We start from the raw sequence: 17,909 nt of genomic DNA, 5'->3' as shown, positions 1-17,909 counted from the left end.
CGACCCCAGGGACTGGCAGGCAAGAATACTGGAGTGGGTTGCCATTTTCTCCTCCAGGGAATCTTCCCAACTCGAGTATTGAACCTACGTCTCATGCATTTCCTGCACTGGCAGATGGACTTTTTACCACTGGGAAGCCCAAAGAATAAACTGAGGATGTTTTAAACAAGATTATCTGTAAATGAAAGAAAGTATCTGTATCTGCAACAAGAAACAAGACCAAGAAAGTCATGGTTTAGTTGAATTAGAATCAGGTGCCTTTTTAAAACGGCTAATTCGTATGGGGGCAGGGATACTTTCAATCTGTTTATTGGAAAGATGAATTCCTACACAAACTCTGTACTGTTTTACATTAAGTAAGAGGTTTAGTTTAAAAAGCCTTTAAAAGAAAAAAATTCTTCGCTAACTTGGGGATGATCCATCTTTAAACAATTAAGACTTTTCTACTTCAGTTATAAAAATAGATTTCTCAAGTAACACATAAAAACTACTATGAAAAACAACATCTATGAAGTATATTTTAAAGAATTATTATATTTCCTGACTTATTATGTAAGTTTTCTTATTCAAAAGCAGGCAGTAATAAATTCTAGAAGTATTCTTAAGTAAAGGCCTTCTTGTAAGTCCTTTCAACATAACAAGACAGCATTAGAGAGCTTCAAAGATGATTATCTTTTTGAAATTTCCCTGTGGAATACAAAAGAAAATGGAAATATATTATCTAACAATGGGGTGGGACAGAGTGGCAAAGAGGACTATACTTTCAAAATATATGTATTTTCTAAATTCCATCACTCTAAGACAATTTCTTCTCAAGCTTAACAACAAAAACAAAAACTTAAAAGTGGTTTTAAAACACTGTGGGGGGAAAAAAAGGGAAAAAAAATACTGTGGAAAAGATAATAGGGGAATTTTTCTATTATTAGTGAGGTTGGGTCAGAAATAGAATGACAACTATCTTGCCAACTTTGACATTTTAAAAAATGTTTGATGTAGTTTAGGTTTCTCAACATTGAGAAACCTAATTGATTGACTTAATCTCTGATAATTTAAAGAACTTATGAAAGGTAAAGGGGACTGTGACACTCAAGGAATGTTTTTGTTTTTGTTTTTTTTGGAAAAGGTTTTTTGTAAAGGCACAGAGGGAAGAGACAACTCAGTGCTTAGTCCTAAAAGACAAGAGGATGTGAAAGAAAGAGAAGCTGTTGCTTTCTTAAAAGATTAACTTGCTACCTCAGATATGCAGATGACACCACCCTTATGGCAGAAAGCGAAGAGGAGCCTCTTGATGAAAGTCAAAGAGGAGGGTGAAAAAGTTGGCTTAAAACTCAACATTCAGAAAACTAAGATCATGGCATCTGGTTCCATCACTTCACGGCAAACAGATGGGGAAACAATGCAAACAGTGACAGACTTCATTTTTGGGCTCCAAAATCACTAAAGATGGTGGGGGCAGTCATGAAATTAAAAGACGCTTGCTCCTTGGAGAAAAAGTTATGACCAACGTAGCCAGCATATTAAAAAGCAAAGACTTTATTTTACCAACAAAGCTCTGTCTAGTCAAGGTTATGGTTTTTCCAGTAGTCATGTACGGATGTGAGAGTTGGACTATAAAGAAAGCTGAGCACCGAAGAATTGATGGTTTTGAGCTGTGGTGTTGAAGACTCTTGAGTCCCTTGGACTGCAAGGAGATCCAACCAGTCTATCCTAAAGGAAATCAGTCCTGAATATTCACTGGAAGGACTGATGCTGAAGCTGAAACTCCAATAATCTGGCCATGTGATGTGAAGAACTGACTCATTTGAAAAGACCCTGATGCTGGGAAAGATTGAAGGCAGGAGAAGGGGACAACAGAGGATGAGATGGTTGGATGGCATCACCGACTCAATGGACATGAGTTTGAGTAAACTCCAGGAGTTGGTGATGGACAGGGAGGCCTGGTGTGCTACAGTCCATGGGGTCTCAAAGAGTCGGACACGACTGAGCTGAACTGAACTTGCTATACCACCAGGCTTCCCTGGTGGCTCAGATGGTGAAGAATCTGCCTGCAATGCAGGAAAGCCAGGTTTGATCCCTGGGTCAGAAAGATCCCCTGGAGAAGGGAATGGCAACCCACTCCAGCGTTCTTGCCTGGAGAACTCCACGTACAGAGGAGCCTGATAGGCTACAGTCTATGGAGTTGCAAGAGTCAGACTCAACTGAGCGACTACCACTGCTATACCACCAGCAAATAAGCAAAGTTTTATTAAGCTCTTTATCCTCCTCCTTCAACACCACACTCATTTTATAAAACTGCCAATAAGTTTCAAAATATTAAAATTTAATTATTTTACTGTGTTGAACTTTTTCGCCCATGCTTGTAATTAATTTATTCTTGAGTAGCAATTATAAATGCTATTTTTACAAAGCTATGTTTTCCACATTTTATTTTTTGACTTTACACTGACTGTGATTTGAGGTTTTTCCCCAAGCTTTTATATGAGTTTTACATTTTCATATATCTAAATGTTTAATCTGTGACTCCTTTTAAGTTCAGAAGTTCTTTCTTCCTTCCTCCAGAATTGATACCCAACTTAAATACTTTTTCTACTGTATGTAGTTTTTAAAATGCTTATTAATTCAATCCAAGGAAATATTTTCTATATGAAAAGATAAAATCTTCTTTCCCCAAAATACCAATTTTCTAACAGGATTACTTACTAAATAATTTTTCCCTTCTCATTGGTTTGTGATACATTTATTTATCACATATTCAAAACTTATATACAAAAAGGCCTAGAAAAGAGTAATTCTATTTTGATGTCTGTTCTTACACTATTATCTTTTGGTGTTTGGTAGACTTATCCTCCTTCAATATCTTAATTAAAAAAAAAAACCAAAAACCTGCTTTCTTATCTTTCTTCCAAACCTTAAAAGCACCCATTCTATCACTGAACTGAATTTCTACTGAACTACACATTAAAGCAATAATTTGTAAAGAATATACATTTTTATAATATTTCAAAATAATAATTTTATGGTTTCTTCTTTTCTGTTTTTAATTTCAAACACCTCTTTGAGGAAGCAGTTTAGAAAACGTGCTAGCAGCCTTCAATTATTAAGTGACCATCACCCAACAAAAACAGAAATTAAAATATTAAAAATAATGTATTCACAAAGCTACAATCAGTAGAACCTCAGATTTTTTTAGGAATAACTATTAGATTAGGAAGAGCTTTCTTTAAGTTAATAGGCCATCTCTAACAATGTGACATTCTACCTGCTAACAACAGTACCACAACTGAGTACACTGGCATCATAACTTCTATCTCCAGTAACAGGTTTCCAAATAGGCTAGTTCTAATTTGATTTATTATTATTAAGTACTTCTTTTTTGTAATAAAATAGTAGGGCAGAATATTCAAGCAATTTTAGATTCTACTTGTATGATGGCCATGATTTTATGTGCTCCATTAAAAATCTGGTCTAACTTATCCACAACATCCATTATATAATTCCTTCTTTTTCCCAAGCAGATTTATAATCTTTCAAACATAAATACTGAAAAATTATCATTCTAAATAAAACTGCTTACCATGATACCACCATTTTGTTTTCTTTGGATTCTTGTTACATGTTCGAACATAAAAAGAATTATCTGGTGGTCGTCTCTGAAACGAAAAAGTTTAAATAGATAAGTTACAAAACAGGAAAACATAAGGAGATAGTTTTATTAAAAACCTCTAGGCAAAATTATTATAGAATGTATAAGAAACGATATAAGTGCTGATGTCACAACTGAAAAAAAATATATTCCAGGAAATGTAGCCTCTAAAACACTGAAATTGTTTTTTTTTTTTTTTCCAAAATAGATATGCATATGTGATTTGGGTTAGCTTCCAGTGGGATTACTAGAGAATGACAATCAACCATAGTGGCAGCATTAGGTTCTAAAGAATTCTAGTTTTATTTATCTTGTCTCCCTAGAAATAATTTAATAATTATTTTATGAGCTAATCAAAACAAAAGTCTACCTAACTAGCTTTGTCTAAGAAATTCTAGCAATTTATAAACAAAGGATTATTGCTCTCCTGTGAAAAAAGTATAGTTAAGGAGAAACTAAAGGATTCAGTTTCCAAAATGTATGTAAGAGGAAATGAAGGGAGAGATACATTAGCATTTCTGCTATACCTATGTCCAGGCCAGCACACTATTAGAAGCATATGGCAGCGCTACAGGGGAGTTACATCAGAAATAGTGATGCCAACAACAGTGAAGATAGGTTGTAAAAGAATTTTCTTGAAAAACTATTAGATGTGGATCAAACACAAGAAATATGTGCCTCTCTACAAAGATTTGGAAACATGTGAAATGCGTATTAGAGCCACTGAAGGCAGGTTAGTGGATATATGACAGGTCCAACTAAATAGCAATGGTGAACAGGACTACTGACATAGCGGAAAGCAAAACTGACAGTCAGTCTCACTTGATGCTTCCAAAATCCATATACAAAACTATGATCTAACTCTTATGAGATAGCAATCATAGTAATTTAACAGAACAAGCAGAGCATAAGACAGTGAACAGCTATTCCAAGATCATCCTGTTTATACAGTTTAGAGAAAATTCCTGAAAAATTACCATGAAATTAGATGCCTACTTCAAAGAATTGATGGTCTGCCATTGTCTGTCTTGTAAAGTCATAACCTGTGCTCGTGTAGAATAAACTGCTACTGCTGTAACAATTTTATAAAGTCATTTATCACAACCCAATCTTCAAAAATCAAAAGAAAGGGGGAAAATTCATTCTGTTTGCTTTTATCAAGAATATAAGCAAATTAGTGACTAGGAGATGTGTTTCTTAAAAAACTAAAGTATACAAAAAATTGGATTAGCAAAATTGTTTTAAGAATGGAATACAAGCTGGAAAGTTTGGACTATCTATATCACAAGATCACTGAGACTAAAGTGTAGGTTACTGAAAGGTCCCTGATCTCAATATCAGAAATGATCTTTAATCTGCAGACATAATGGATTTAAAAGCCTTCAGTCTAGGGAACCATTCTTGACTATGAAAAAGGAAATTGGAACAGAAGAATTATGACTAAAAATTGTCTCTGGTAAAATTAAAATTTGTATTCTGAGAGTTGACAATTAAAGTGAAATTCATATATCCATGTCCAGTACAGAATAAAACTCACCTGTTTTAACAGAACAATTTCCAGTGAATTTTAAAAGACTTTTTTAAAAGTCTGTTTCGTGCTAGATTCCTCTCAATGCCTGAGCATGCTTCCTCTTCATCTTAGTAACCTGGTACTTAGCACAGTAACAATGGCACATAGTAGGGTCCTAATAATGTCTGAATTTTATCATTTTTCACAAAACTACTGCTGTCAGAATCTAACTTCCAGATTATCATTTTGGTTGAATAAATTATAATTTATAGTTTATATTATATAATATAGTTTATCAATAATTTAAATGGAATGATTAGTCTTACACTATGCAAGAACACTAAGAGACAACTAGAAAGTGAGGGGAAAGATGAGGGTTAGAAAAGGATGAAGGAGTTAGAGAACAAAATAATTTTCTAGTTTTTAATAGTAAATCATTGCATTTAAATGTAAACAGATCTAATAATCATAAGGCACATGTAAGAACTATGCACAAACACCACTGGCATTAATCTTAACTTATTAAATCCTATAGTTACTGCCTCATCTTTCTATAGGCATTAAAATTAAGAGAAACCTTTGTAATTGTAAACTGCTCTGCGCCACACCTAAGTATGTGTTGGGGTTGGAGGCTGGGAGAGGAGAAAATATGGAAGCAATAAATGAATAAAACTTGTTTCCAAGCCCTTGGGGTTAACAAAAGTTCAAGTGTAGCCTAAAATGTAGCCAAGAAAAGCCAACAACCAAGAGGAAACTCAAGTTAAGTGATACTAACATTAGATGATTGGAGAAGGCAATGGCACCCCACTCCAGTACTCTTGCCTGGAAAATCCCATGGATGGAGGAGCCTGGTGGGCCGCCGTCTATGGAGTCGCACAGAGTCAGACATGACTGAAGCGACTTAGCAGCAACATTAGATGATATGTACCCTCTTTCATCTATTCTAAGATGTACATTTTTTTCCTTAATATTTTACCCATATGGGGATCGTCTTTCGACTAAGGGTATGTGATAGTTTAACTGCAATAAGTTTCTTTCCTTATCTTGTGGTACATAAAATTGCATATTAGAGGCTCTCACATTAGAATTAATAAATATATATGAAATTAACCCATTATTTCCCATTCTTATTTGAACAATTTTTTTTCTTATAAACTGAACACCATGAAACCTCCTATGGAACTCACATTCTAAGAAACTCACTTTGCAAACAAGTGACCTAGAGTGTTTCAAAATCTAGATAAGCTACCATTTAAAAATGAAGTACTCTCTTCAATGTTCTCTAAATAGTTATTTGGTAAAAGTGACAGTTCAAATGGAAAAAAAGCTCTACTACAATAAATAAATAACCCTACAGCTCCCTGATCTCTAAGATAAATTCATTTCTCCTTTAAACAGAATACAAAACAAAACCCTCCCCTCACCCTCACTATGGAGAAGAAAAGCTTTAAAATGTAGAAATACAAGAATATTGAGACACTAACCATCAAGCAGGAATGACAAAGAGGGCTGGAAACAGAGAGGATTTAGATACTTTAAAAGGGTATTCTAAATTTAACTCACATGATTTTTCTTTCTGGTCTTTTCCCCCTTTCTCCATCAGACAGAATCTGTAGATTAGTAAAGGAGAATAAGAGGAAAAGTCCTGAAAATTCTATTAGTAATTTAGTCTGCCGCCTTCAGTCTAGTCTTTATGATAGGAGAGTTCCGGTTCCTGGACAATTCCCTAAAACAGGCTTATAAAGTGGAAACCAGCAGAGAGGCGAAGGGAGCCAGAAGGCTTGTTTCTGGGGCTTCCCACAGTGAAATCTAGAAACCATAATTTCTTATACACTTTTGCCCTGTGCATGCTTACAGAAATAAAACTTAGATTATTTAAGAACATCTGAAGGCATTTCCTATTTAAGAAATATAAAGTCTGATGTCTATTATTAAATTATTTTCCAATCTACTACTAAACATCCTCTATAACTTCACAGTAAAAAGCATTAAGTACTTTCTTCAAATAAATTTTATATTAAAACAGTTTCTCTAACTGAACTAAAAGAAAAGCTATTACCTGAATAGTTCTGAAAAGTCCTACCTTTTCTTTGCAGCTGGAAAGCATGCTAATAATGCTAAGACAAACTGACTGGACTGAGAGCGCTGGGGACCAGTCTTCTGTTAGAATGGATAAACAGATATGACCATTGCTATAAACATGAGGATGAACAGGAATATTTTCACCAGTAAACATGACCTAAGAAAGAACAAAAACCATTAATTTTATCTGTATTACCAAAAAATAAAATATTCTCCATATAAGTTAATATTTTAAAAACCAAATTGAAAACAAACAAAATCAATGCCAGGAACAAGATAAACTGCTTGTATTTTATTCTTATCAATTGAATAAGTAATGGTTTTACTAATATGAATAACCATGTAGTAGGAAAAAACCTTCAGATTATCTAGTTTATATTTCAGCTATTTTTCACAAATTACTTTTAAATTTTCTAAATTACCAAGCATTTTTAGACTAGTGAAAGACAACTGTATGTACAAGAATGGTTTTTCAAATTCTACTCATTGTTCTCCACATACAGAAATCAAATACACTAAAATTCCAAATCCTAGTGTTCAATTTTAGGACAATATAAATTACATGTAATAGGAACACTCCTCCTACTGACGACAATGCTATTATCTAAGGTGCCATATACATAAAAGGAAATGATTGCTATATATTCTACCTCATCTAAACTCAAACTTCAGTATGATGAGCAATTTCAAATTACCACTTATTAAGGAGTAAAGACCTATGTGCTTGGATGAAAAAGCAAAGGTTGAATGAGTCTCCCAATTATTTGCTCTTTCTCTCTGCTTTTTCTTTTACTCAATTCTTCTACCAGTTTTCTCCTTTATCCATCTTCCCTCAGCATTGTTTTGAAAGATAATAAATCTATTATTTCCTTCCTTAGCCCTAATACATTCAGAATATCAATAGTGCTGCTTCTGAAACATATCTATCTAAGCATCTGAATAGGTAGGAGAGTAAATTCATATATTCCAAGGAATCTGTAAGCACAGGCCAAACTACATCAAAGTAGAAGTCTCATATTTAACAAAGCTTGGATATATGTTAGTTCATAATACATCACTTTGATATAAAATTAACCATCAATCCTCTAAGTGAATTTTATACGGCAGTATGATGCACCATTTTTACTGTTGCAGCAGTTCTTAGCAGTAACTCTTATTTCTTGATCTTCCCCCTCACCCCTTTTAAAAGTTTCTGGCTGTGCCTCGTGTCATTCAGGATTTTGGTTTCCTGACCAGAGATGGAACCCAGGCGCCCTGCAGTGCAAACATGGAGTCCTAACCACTGAACTGCCAGCAAAGTCCCCCATCTGGCTCTTAGGGGGGAAAAAAAAAATCATCTGGAGATCTGGCTAAAAATACAAATTCAAGAGCCCCACTTTCACAGATTCTGATTGACTAGGTATGATGGTATTTTTATAAAACTCAAGTGGTAAAGAACCTGCCTGCCAATGCAGAAACCATAAGAGACATGGGTTTGATCCCTGGGTTGGGAAGATCCGCTGGAGAAGAGAATGGCTACCCATCCCTGTATTGTTGCCTGCAGAATCCCATGGACACAGGAGCCTGGCAGGCTACAGTCCATGGGATCACAAAGAGGTGGGACATGACTGAAGTGTCTTAGCACATCAAACATAAACTAGTAGTTCCCAAACCAGACTTAATAGTAAGTGTATCTCAGCCCCACAAATTGCCTCATACTTGAATACCTCATACTTGAATACAGCAAAATCTTCATAAGGAAAAAACCCTACCTTAAGTGATGAAAAATTGATGAAATATACTGCTCTAGGTATATCCACCCTTTTTTTCCTTTATAAAGCAGAAGAGAGCCAGTAAAAAAAGTGTAGCCACAATAAGGTATGCTATATTTTAATACAGGATATATTACAGTAAACTACCATAAGTTAGGTTTTGCTTTTAAATATCTACCTATAAATCTGATTTTAGTACAATTTTACAAACACTTACATTTAACAAAGCACACTTTCATATGAGTAGGTGTCTTCTACTATTTCTACTGCTGACATATGGGACCCATTTCTTCAGCTGAAGTTAATATAAGATTCCAATAACACAAGACAAGACTCTACACATGGACATCACCAGACAATCAATACCAAAATCAAACTGATTATATTCTTTGCAGCCAAAGAAGGAGACGCTCTATACAGTCAGCAAAATCAAGACTGGGAGCTGACTGCGGCTCAGATCATGACCTCCTTATTGCCAAATTCAGACTTAAATTGAAGAAAGTAGAGAAAACCACTAGACCATTCAGGTATGACCTAAATCAAATCCCTTATGATTATACAGTGGAAGAACAGATTCAAGGGATTAGATCTGATAGACAGAGTGCCTGAAGAACTACAGATGAGGCTCGTGACACTGTACAGGAGGCAGTGATCAAGACCATCCCCAAGAAAAAGAAACGCAAAAAGGCAAAATGGTTGTCTGAGGAGGGCTTAAAAACAGCTAAGAAAAGAGAAGCGAAAGGCAAAGGAGAAAAGGAAAGATATACCATGTGAATGCAGAGTTCCAAAGAATAGCAAGGAGAGATAAGAAAGCCTTCCTCAGTGATCAATGCAAAGAAATAGAGGAAAACAATAGAATGGGAAAGACTAGAGATCTCTTCAAGAAAATTAGAGAAACCAAGGGAATATTTCATGCAAAGCTGAGCACAATAAAGGACAGACATGGTATGGATCTAACAGAAGCAGAAGATATTAAGAAGAGATGGCAAGAATACACATTAGAACTATAAAAAAAAGATCTTCATGACCCAGATAACCACAATGGTGTGATTAGTCACCTAGAGCAAGACATCCTGGAATGCAAAGTCAAGTGGGCCTTAGGAAGCATCACTACGAACAAAGCTAGTGGAGGTGATGGAATTCCAGTTAAGCTATTTCAAATCTTAAAAGATGATGCTGTGAAAGTGCTGCACTCAATATGCCAGCAAATCTGGAAAACTCAGCAGTGGCCACAGGACTGGAAAAGGTCAGTTTTCATTCCAATCTCAAGGAAAGGCAATGCCAAAGATTGCTCAAACTACCACACAATTGCACTCATCTCACACGCTAGTAAAGTAATGCTCAAAATTTCCCAAGTCTGGCTTCAACGTACGTGAACCATGAACTTCCAGATGTGTAGTCTGGATTTAGAAAAGGTAGAGGAACCAGAGATCAAATTGCCAACATCCGCTGGATCACGGAAAAAGCAACAGAGTTTCAGAAAAACATCTATTTCTGCTTTACTGACTATGCCAAAGGTTGACTGTGTGGATCTCAACAAACTGTGGAAAATTCTGAAAGACATGGGAATACCAGACCACCTGACCTGCCTCTTGAGAAACCTGTATGCAGGTCATGAAGCAACAGTTAGAACTGGACATGGAACAACAGACTGGTTCCAAATTGGGAAAGGAGTACATCAAGGCTGTATATTGTCACACTGCTTATTTAACTTATATGCAGAGTATATCAAGCAAAATGCCGGGCTGGATGAAGCACAAGCTGGAATCAAGATTGCCAGAGAAATATAAATAACCTCAGATATGCAATGACACTACCCTTATGGCAGAAAGCGAAGAAGCATTAAAGAGCCTCTTGATGAAAGTCACAGAGGAGAGTGAAAAAGTTGGCTTAGAACTCAACATTCAGAAAACAAGAAAAGATCATCGCATCTGGTCCCATCACTTCATGGGAAAGAGATGGGGAAACAGTGGAGACAGTGTCAGACTTTATTTTGGGGACTCCAAAATCACTACAGATGGTGAGGGCAGCCGTGAAATTAAAAGACACTTGTTCCTTGGAAGGAAAGTTATGCCCAACCTAGACAGCATATTAAAAAGCAGAGACATTACTTTGCCAAAAAGGTTCGTCTAGTCAAAGCTATGGTTTTTCCAGTAGTCATGGATGGATGTGAGAGTTGGAGTGTGAAGAAAGCTGAGTGCTGAAGAATTGATGGTTTTGAACTGTGGTGTTGGAGAAGACTCTTGAGAGTCCCCTGGACTGCAAGGAGCTCCAACCAGTCCATCCTAAAGGAGATCAGTCCTGGGTGTTCATTGGAAGGACTGATATTGAAGCTGAAACTCCAATACTTCGGCCACGTGATGCAAAGAACTGACTCATTTGAAAAGATCCTGATGCTGGGAAAGATCGAAGGCGTGAGGAGAAGGGGATGAGAGAGGACAAGATGGCTGGATCACTGACGTGATGGACATGAATTTGGGTAGGCTCTGGGGGTTGGTGATGGACAGGGAGGCCTGGCGTGTTGCAGTCCATGGGGTCGCAAGCAGTCAGACACAACTGACTGACTGAACTGAACTGAATATAAGATAGGAAGAGGAATTTTTTCTCAAAGGAATGACTTTATACACTGCATTTTTTTGTCCTTTAAATTCTGGACATTCACCCTCCATTTCCATGAAGTTGCTGCTGCTAAGTCGCTTCAGTCATGTCCAACTCTGTGCGACCCCACAGATGGCAGCCTACCAAGCTCCTCTGTCCTGGGGATTCTCCAGGCAAGAATACTGGAATGGGTTGCCATTTCCTCCTCCAAGGCATGAAAGGGAAAAGTCAAAGTGAAGTCGCTCAGTCGTGTCCAACTCCTAGCGACCCCATGGACTGCAGCCTACCAGGCTCCTCTGTCCATGGGAGTTTCCAGGCGAGAGTACTGGAGTGGGTTGCCATTGCCTTCTCCAATTTCCATGAAGAGAGCTAAAGTAAACCTGATAATTAAAAGGAAAAGTCTTAAAACAAGAGATTGTCCTGCCCAATTGCAAACACCCCCTGAGAGACTTGGGTACAGCTGTGTTTGAAGGACCATTTACCTCAATTATATCTATCAGTAACAATGTGTTCAGTGGCTCAGTCATGTCTGATTCTTTATAACCCTATGGACTGTACCCCACAAGGCTCCTCTGTCTATGGGATTGTCCTGGCAAAATACTGGAGTGGCTTGCCATTTTCTCCTCCAGGGGATCTTCCTGGCCCAGAGATCAAACCCAAGTCTCCTGAGCAGAATGAAATAAATTAGATCTCAATAAAGATAATGCTATGAAAGTGCTGCACTCAATGTGCCAGCAAATTTGGAAAACTCAGCAGTGGCCACAGGACTGGAAAAGGTCAGTTTGCATTCCGATCCCAAAGAAAGGCAATGCCAAAGATTGCTCAAACTACCGCACAATTGCACTCATCTCATGCTAGTAAAGTGATGTTTAAAATTCTCCAAGCCAGGCTTCAGCAATACACAAACCGTGAACTTCCAGATGTTCAAGCTGGTTTTAGAAAAGGCAGAGGAACCAGAGATCAAATTGCCAACATCCGCTGGATCATGGAAAAAGCAAGAGAGTTCCAGAAAAACATCTATTTCTGCTTTATTGACTATGCCAAAGCCTTTGACTGTGTGGATCACAATAAACTGTGGAAAATTCTGAAAGAGATGGGAATACCAGACCACCTGACCTGCCTCTTGAGAAATCTGTATGCAGATCAGGAAGCAACAGTTAGAACTGGACATGGAACAAAAGACTGGTTCCCAATAGGAAAAGGAGTACGTCAAGGCTGTATATTGTCACCCTGCTTATTTAACTTATATGCAGAGTACATCATGAGAAATGCTGGGCTGGAGGAAGCACAAGCTGGAATCAAGACTGCCAGGAGAAATATCAATAACCTCAGATATGCAGATGACACCACCCTTATGGCAGAAAGTGAAGAGGAACTAAAGAGCCTCTTGATGAAAGTCACAGAGAAGAGTGAAAAAGTTGGCTTAAAGCTCAACATTCAGAAAACTAGGATCATCGCATCTGGTCCCATCACTTCATGGCAGACAGCTGGGGAAACAGTGGAAACAGTGGCTGACTTTATTTTTGGGGGCTCCAAAATCACTGCAGATGGTGACTGCAGCCATAAAATTAAACGATGCTTACTCCTTGGAAGGAAAGTTATGACCAACCTAGACGGCATATTAAAAAGCAGAGACATTACTTTGCCAACAAAGGTCCATCTAATCAAGGCTATGGTTATTCCAGTGGTGTGGTGTATGGATGTAAGAGTTGGACTCTAAACAAAGCTTTGTGCCAAAGAATTGATGGTTTTGAACTGTGGTGTTGGAGAAGACTCTTGAGAGTCCCTTGGACTGCAAGGAGATCCAACCAGTCCATCCTAAAGGAGATCAGTCCTGGGTGTTCATTGGAAGGACTGATGTCGAAGCTGAAACTCCAGTACTTTGGCCATCTGATGCAAAGAGCTGACTCATTTGAAGAGACCCTGGTGCTGGGAAAGATTGAGGGCAGGAGGAGAAGGGGATGACAGAGGATGAGATGGTTGGATGGCATCACTGACTCAATGGACATGGGTTTAGGTGAACTCTGGGAGTTGGTGATGGACAGGGAGGCCTGGTGTGCTGCAGTTCATGGGGTCACAAACAGTCGGACATGACTGAGTGACTGAACTGAACTGAATGCTTAAAAACAAAAAAAAAAAAACAAGGGATTTTAAACCTGCTGCATCCGAGATCAGACGAGATCAGGGTAGTATGACCGGAGACTAAACGTGCTGCATTCAGCACAAATGCAGCCAATCTAAAACTTCCAACAATCCAAAACACGCGAAGTGACTTGTTGCACATGGAACACAGGGTACAGGTAACCCCTAGGAGTTTGTCTAAACAGAGAAAGGCTGAGTTTCCATGCCAGAGGAGAATTCCTGAGATATAAGAAAAAACGTTTTTCAACAGTTTATTCACGTAAAAGTCTGGTAAGCTGCCTGAATAGACAGTTTTGATGTAAACTTTGCTATTCTGGTTCTCTGCACAGGACACAAGTGTAACCACTGGTGAATTTTTTCAAGGCCACACTCTTAACTGTCCTCGTTTATTTAATATGCAGTACAAGCCTGAGGAGGAAATGGACATTTCAAGCTTTTTTAATGCAGCTAAACTAAATAGGTTCTGAAAACTTAAAGAGTCTTTAAACTTTTCAGAGTTGAAAACCTATTTTTGGGGGGCCAAGGGAGTCACAAATAGCTGATAAACTATCTAACACAGATATGAAAAGAAAACTGAATACAATGAATTTGAAACCAAAGGGAATAAAGGGTTTTGCTAATTTGCTTTTTTAAACAATTTTTTCAGATTCAAAGTAGTCATTCAGATTAAACAACAAGAGTGCACATATTCCCCATTATGTAAATCAAACTGAATAAACTGGAATTACAGACTTTCAAGAACAAGCTGTTTAATGGAAAAAAAATTCAGAAAAGGATCTTTTATCTAATGTATGTGAACCACATCTGAAATTCTGAGTCTGCATAAGAAGCAGCCCTCAAGTGTCTCTAAATTTCCAAATACCCAACTATCTGTGTGGCTCAAATTTGAAAGCAGATGAGAGCTGAGAAGGAACTATGCTTTTGGAGGTAAGAATGCATTTCCCACATACAACCTAAAATTTTAAGCAAATCAACCTCTGGGTAACCTTTGGGTACTAAATGTATTATTTGTTCATAAAACTACTAAGATCTAAACTTAATGCTACCAAAAGTGATAATATAAAGGGTGGATATTAGCTAACTGTTTCTAATATGAAATTCATGTTACTTGTTATACCTGAGGACTTTAAACATCAAGCTGAATACTCACTGACTTCACAGTACTGAGATCTTACACAATGCAGGCATACTAATGTGTTCAGACTAATGCTCCGCAAGAGATTAGGAAGTCAGACACTGAATATGGTATGTCAAGATAGGTCAAAATACAATATACATAGAATGAGCAATACAAAACAGGCTATAATTATAAAAGCCAATCTACAATATGGACATCAAAGTTTCTATAGGGACAATAAGAGGGAATGTTTTCTCTGATTAAAATTGCAAGTAGATGAGAATACTTAAAGGGCAACTATAAAAACTGAACATGCAAGTAGATAGTTTCATAAACTAAAATAATCTAATTATGAATAATATATATGACATAGATAGTCTACCATATATGATAAATATTTGACAAAGGTGGTTGGGGATAAGACTTTTAAAATAGTTTTCAATTCAATTCTCCCCTTTTTAGTCATCTCATATGGATCAGTAGAATGAATATTAATAGTTTTCACAAAGCAGTATGAGAATCAGACCACAAAAAGACGAAGACACTATTTGCTACAATGTTTCTAAAGCTTTATAATCAAGGCAAGTATATTTTTTAGCACCTTTAAAATAGGTCCAAAATATGGCCACTTTCACAACCTCCATGGTTACCCTTCTGGTCCAAATCACTATCACCTCTCACCTGGGTCAATGTCATCGCTTATCTGGCCTCCCTAAAACCGTGTGCTTCCACATCTCATCAAATAAAATTTTCAGTGAATGGGGAATTTCACAACCACTTGTCCAGAGCAATGGACCTCAGGAAAGTTTTGCTATCAGAAAAATCTTCAAATCTATACGTACATTAAGCTCTGAGTACTGGACCCTTTATAATTATTTTATAACCATATAGATAATATGATTAAAATAACTTTAAAATCATTTAAAAGTATTACTGGACTTCCAGTGCTCTGTCCTTTTCTTAATCATGGGTATCAGAACATATAACTTCTATGACATGGGAGGGATCATAAAATTAACTGATGTTAAAAGGGGATCTTCGTATTTCAGAAGACTGGAACAACTGCCCTAGGGTTTCCACATCATTCTACATGTAGTCTTTAATTTTCCGAAATAACATTACTTAATGAATTTTTTGTTGCTGATTAGTTGCTAAGTCGTGTCCAACTGCTTTGCCACCCCATGGACTGTAGCCCACTAGGCTCTTCTGTCCATGAGATTTCCCAGGCAAGAATATTGGAGTAGGTTGCCATTTCCTTTCCAAGGAACCTTCCCAACCCAGGGATTGAACCTGCATCTCCTACATTTAGCAGGTAGATTCTTTACCACTGAGCCAATTAATGAATAAGCAGATATTTTCCATGTTGGTGTTCACATCTAATCAGCAGAATGGGAGAAAAGTAAATTGGATTTGATTCTTGATTGTTCTAATAACTAGCTTTTAAACCATAAACAAGACAATTCACTTCTACAGGCTTCAATTCCCTCACATTAAATGAGGATGAATCTATTTCCTCTATTTCATTGAGCTGTTTCAAGATAAAATCAGAATGAAAGTTACATTAATAAAGTATGATGCAAATACTACAATACAATAGAAGGCATGGAGGTTAATGTGTGGCTGAAATGCTTCAGTTCAGACTTGACCATAAAGAGACTAGACTGCTAAGCTTGACTCTACAGGAAGTAAGAACCATTTACTGAGAAGGGTGAGGATGGTGGTGGTGGATGTATGTGGGAAAACCAATGAGGCAATGGCACCTTCAAAGAAATTTAACAGCCATGTGAGAGGATCTCTAGGAGTGGGAAGAATTAAAGGCTACTCTGTAATAGTTCAAATGAAAACTATAAACTTGGACCACACAGCACTGATGATAACTTAAGAAAAGTGATCAGACTGCCTTACGTCTGTGAAAGGATCTGAAAAACCACACTTAAGAATGAGGGAAAGGAAAGAAATTTAACACAAGAAGATGCGTGAACAGAAATCAAAGAGAGAATTCTCTTATTTTGTTATTAGGAAAAAAACTGAGTTTATTAGCTATGTTAAATTTGGGATGTCTGGAGGTGTTCAAGTAGAGCTGCCCAACAAGGGCATGAAATTAAACCTCAGAAGGAAGAGAGTGTAAACAGAGCTGGAAATCTGGGAGTTAGTGGTTTAAGATGGTTAAAGACATTAAAGAGTGAGAAGAATAAAGAAGCTGCTGCTAAGTTGCGTCAGTCGTGTCTGACTCTGTGCGACCCCATAGACGGCAGCCCACCAGGGTCCCCCGTCCCTGGGATTCTCCAGGCAAGAACACTAGCGTGGGTTGCCATTTCCTTCTCCAATGCATGAAAGTGAAAAGTCAAAGTGAAGTTGCTCAGTCGTGTCCGACTCCTAGCGACCCCATGGACTGCAGCCTTCCAGGCTCCTCCGTCCATAGGATTTTCCAGGCAAGAGTACTGGAGTAGGGTGCCATTGCCTTCTCCAATAAAGAAGCTAGAGGACACCAAAATCAGACCAGTAAGCAGGAGTGAAATCAGGGAAGAGGATAACGAATAAAAGCTAAGATGATAGGATTTATGACAAAGGCTCTCACAAAAATATTAAAGATGAAATTCAAATGATGCTTAAGTTTGACATTTGATTTAGAATGAAGAACAAAGTTTTAGAGAATACCTTAGACCTAGTTTCATGGTTAGAGGATTTTTTTTTTTTTTTAAGATTTGTGAGTTTCCACAGTTAACCTTCTCCAGTATTCCCTAAGGCAAAGTTTCTGATTCCATGATTTGTATTCTTCCTTCACAGGCCTTCAAGGGATTTAGCTGAAGTGAGGTAGAGGAACAGGTTGAGAACAAGTGGATACCTCACTGCCTTCAAGCAAAAACAGTTAAGATGATGCTGATAAGCCAAAGGCAACAACAGAAAGTGAAGATTATTTTCTGAAGAGAAGGAATACATTTGGTTTCTGATTACAGTTGATGTGTGGTTATTATAGAAACCCAGAGATCACGACAAGACACATTTCTTCACCTTTTTTTAGAAAAACATAAAAATGAGCCCCCAACATCTTACTTTTCTGCTCGC

The 17,909-nt window shown here is 37.3% G+C and overlaps 1 protein-coding gene across 1 annotated transcript in view; it reads right to left on the bottom strand.

Annotated features, from left to right (window-relative positions):
- UBE2W (ubiquitin conjugating enzyme E2 W) overlaps positions 1–17,909 on the bottom strand; it is a 61,432-nt gene that overhangs the window by 8,030 nt on the left and 35,493 nt on the right. Inside the window, exons 4-5 of the mRNA XM_045162794.1 lie at positions 7,237–7,392; positions 3,575–3,650 (exon numbers count right to left, since the gene is read on the bottom strand). Coding sequence (XP_045018729.1) covers positions 3,575–3,650; positions 7,237–7,392 — 232 coding nt within the window. The remainder of the gene's footprint in view (positions 1–3,574; positions 3,651–7,236; positions 7,393–17,909) is intronic.

The sequence above is a fragment of the Bubalus bubalis genome, chromosome 15, assembly GCF_019923935.1.
Source record: "Bubalus bubalis isolate 160015118507 breed Murrah chromosome 15, NDDB_SH_1, whole genome shotgun sequence".
NCBI classification, from domain to species: Eukaryota; Metazoa; Chordata; class Mammalia; order Artiodactyla; family Bovidae; genus Bubalus; species Bubalus bubalis.
The sequence above is the reverse complement of the archived record's forward strand: the minus strand, read 5'-3'. Positions and strand labels throughout refer to the sequence as shown.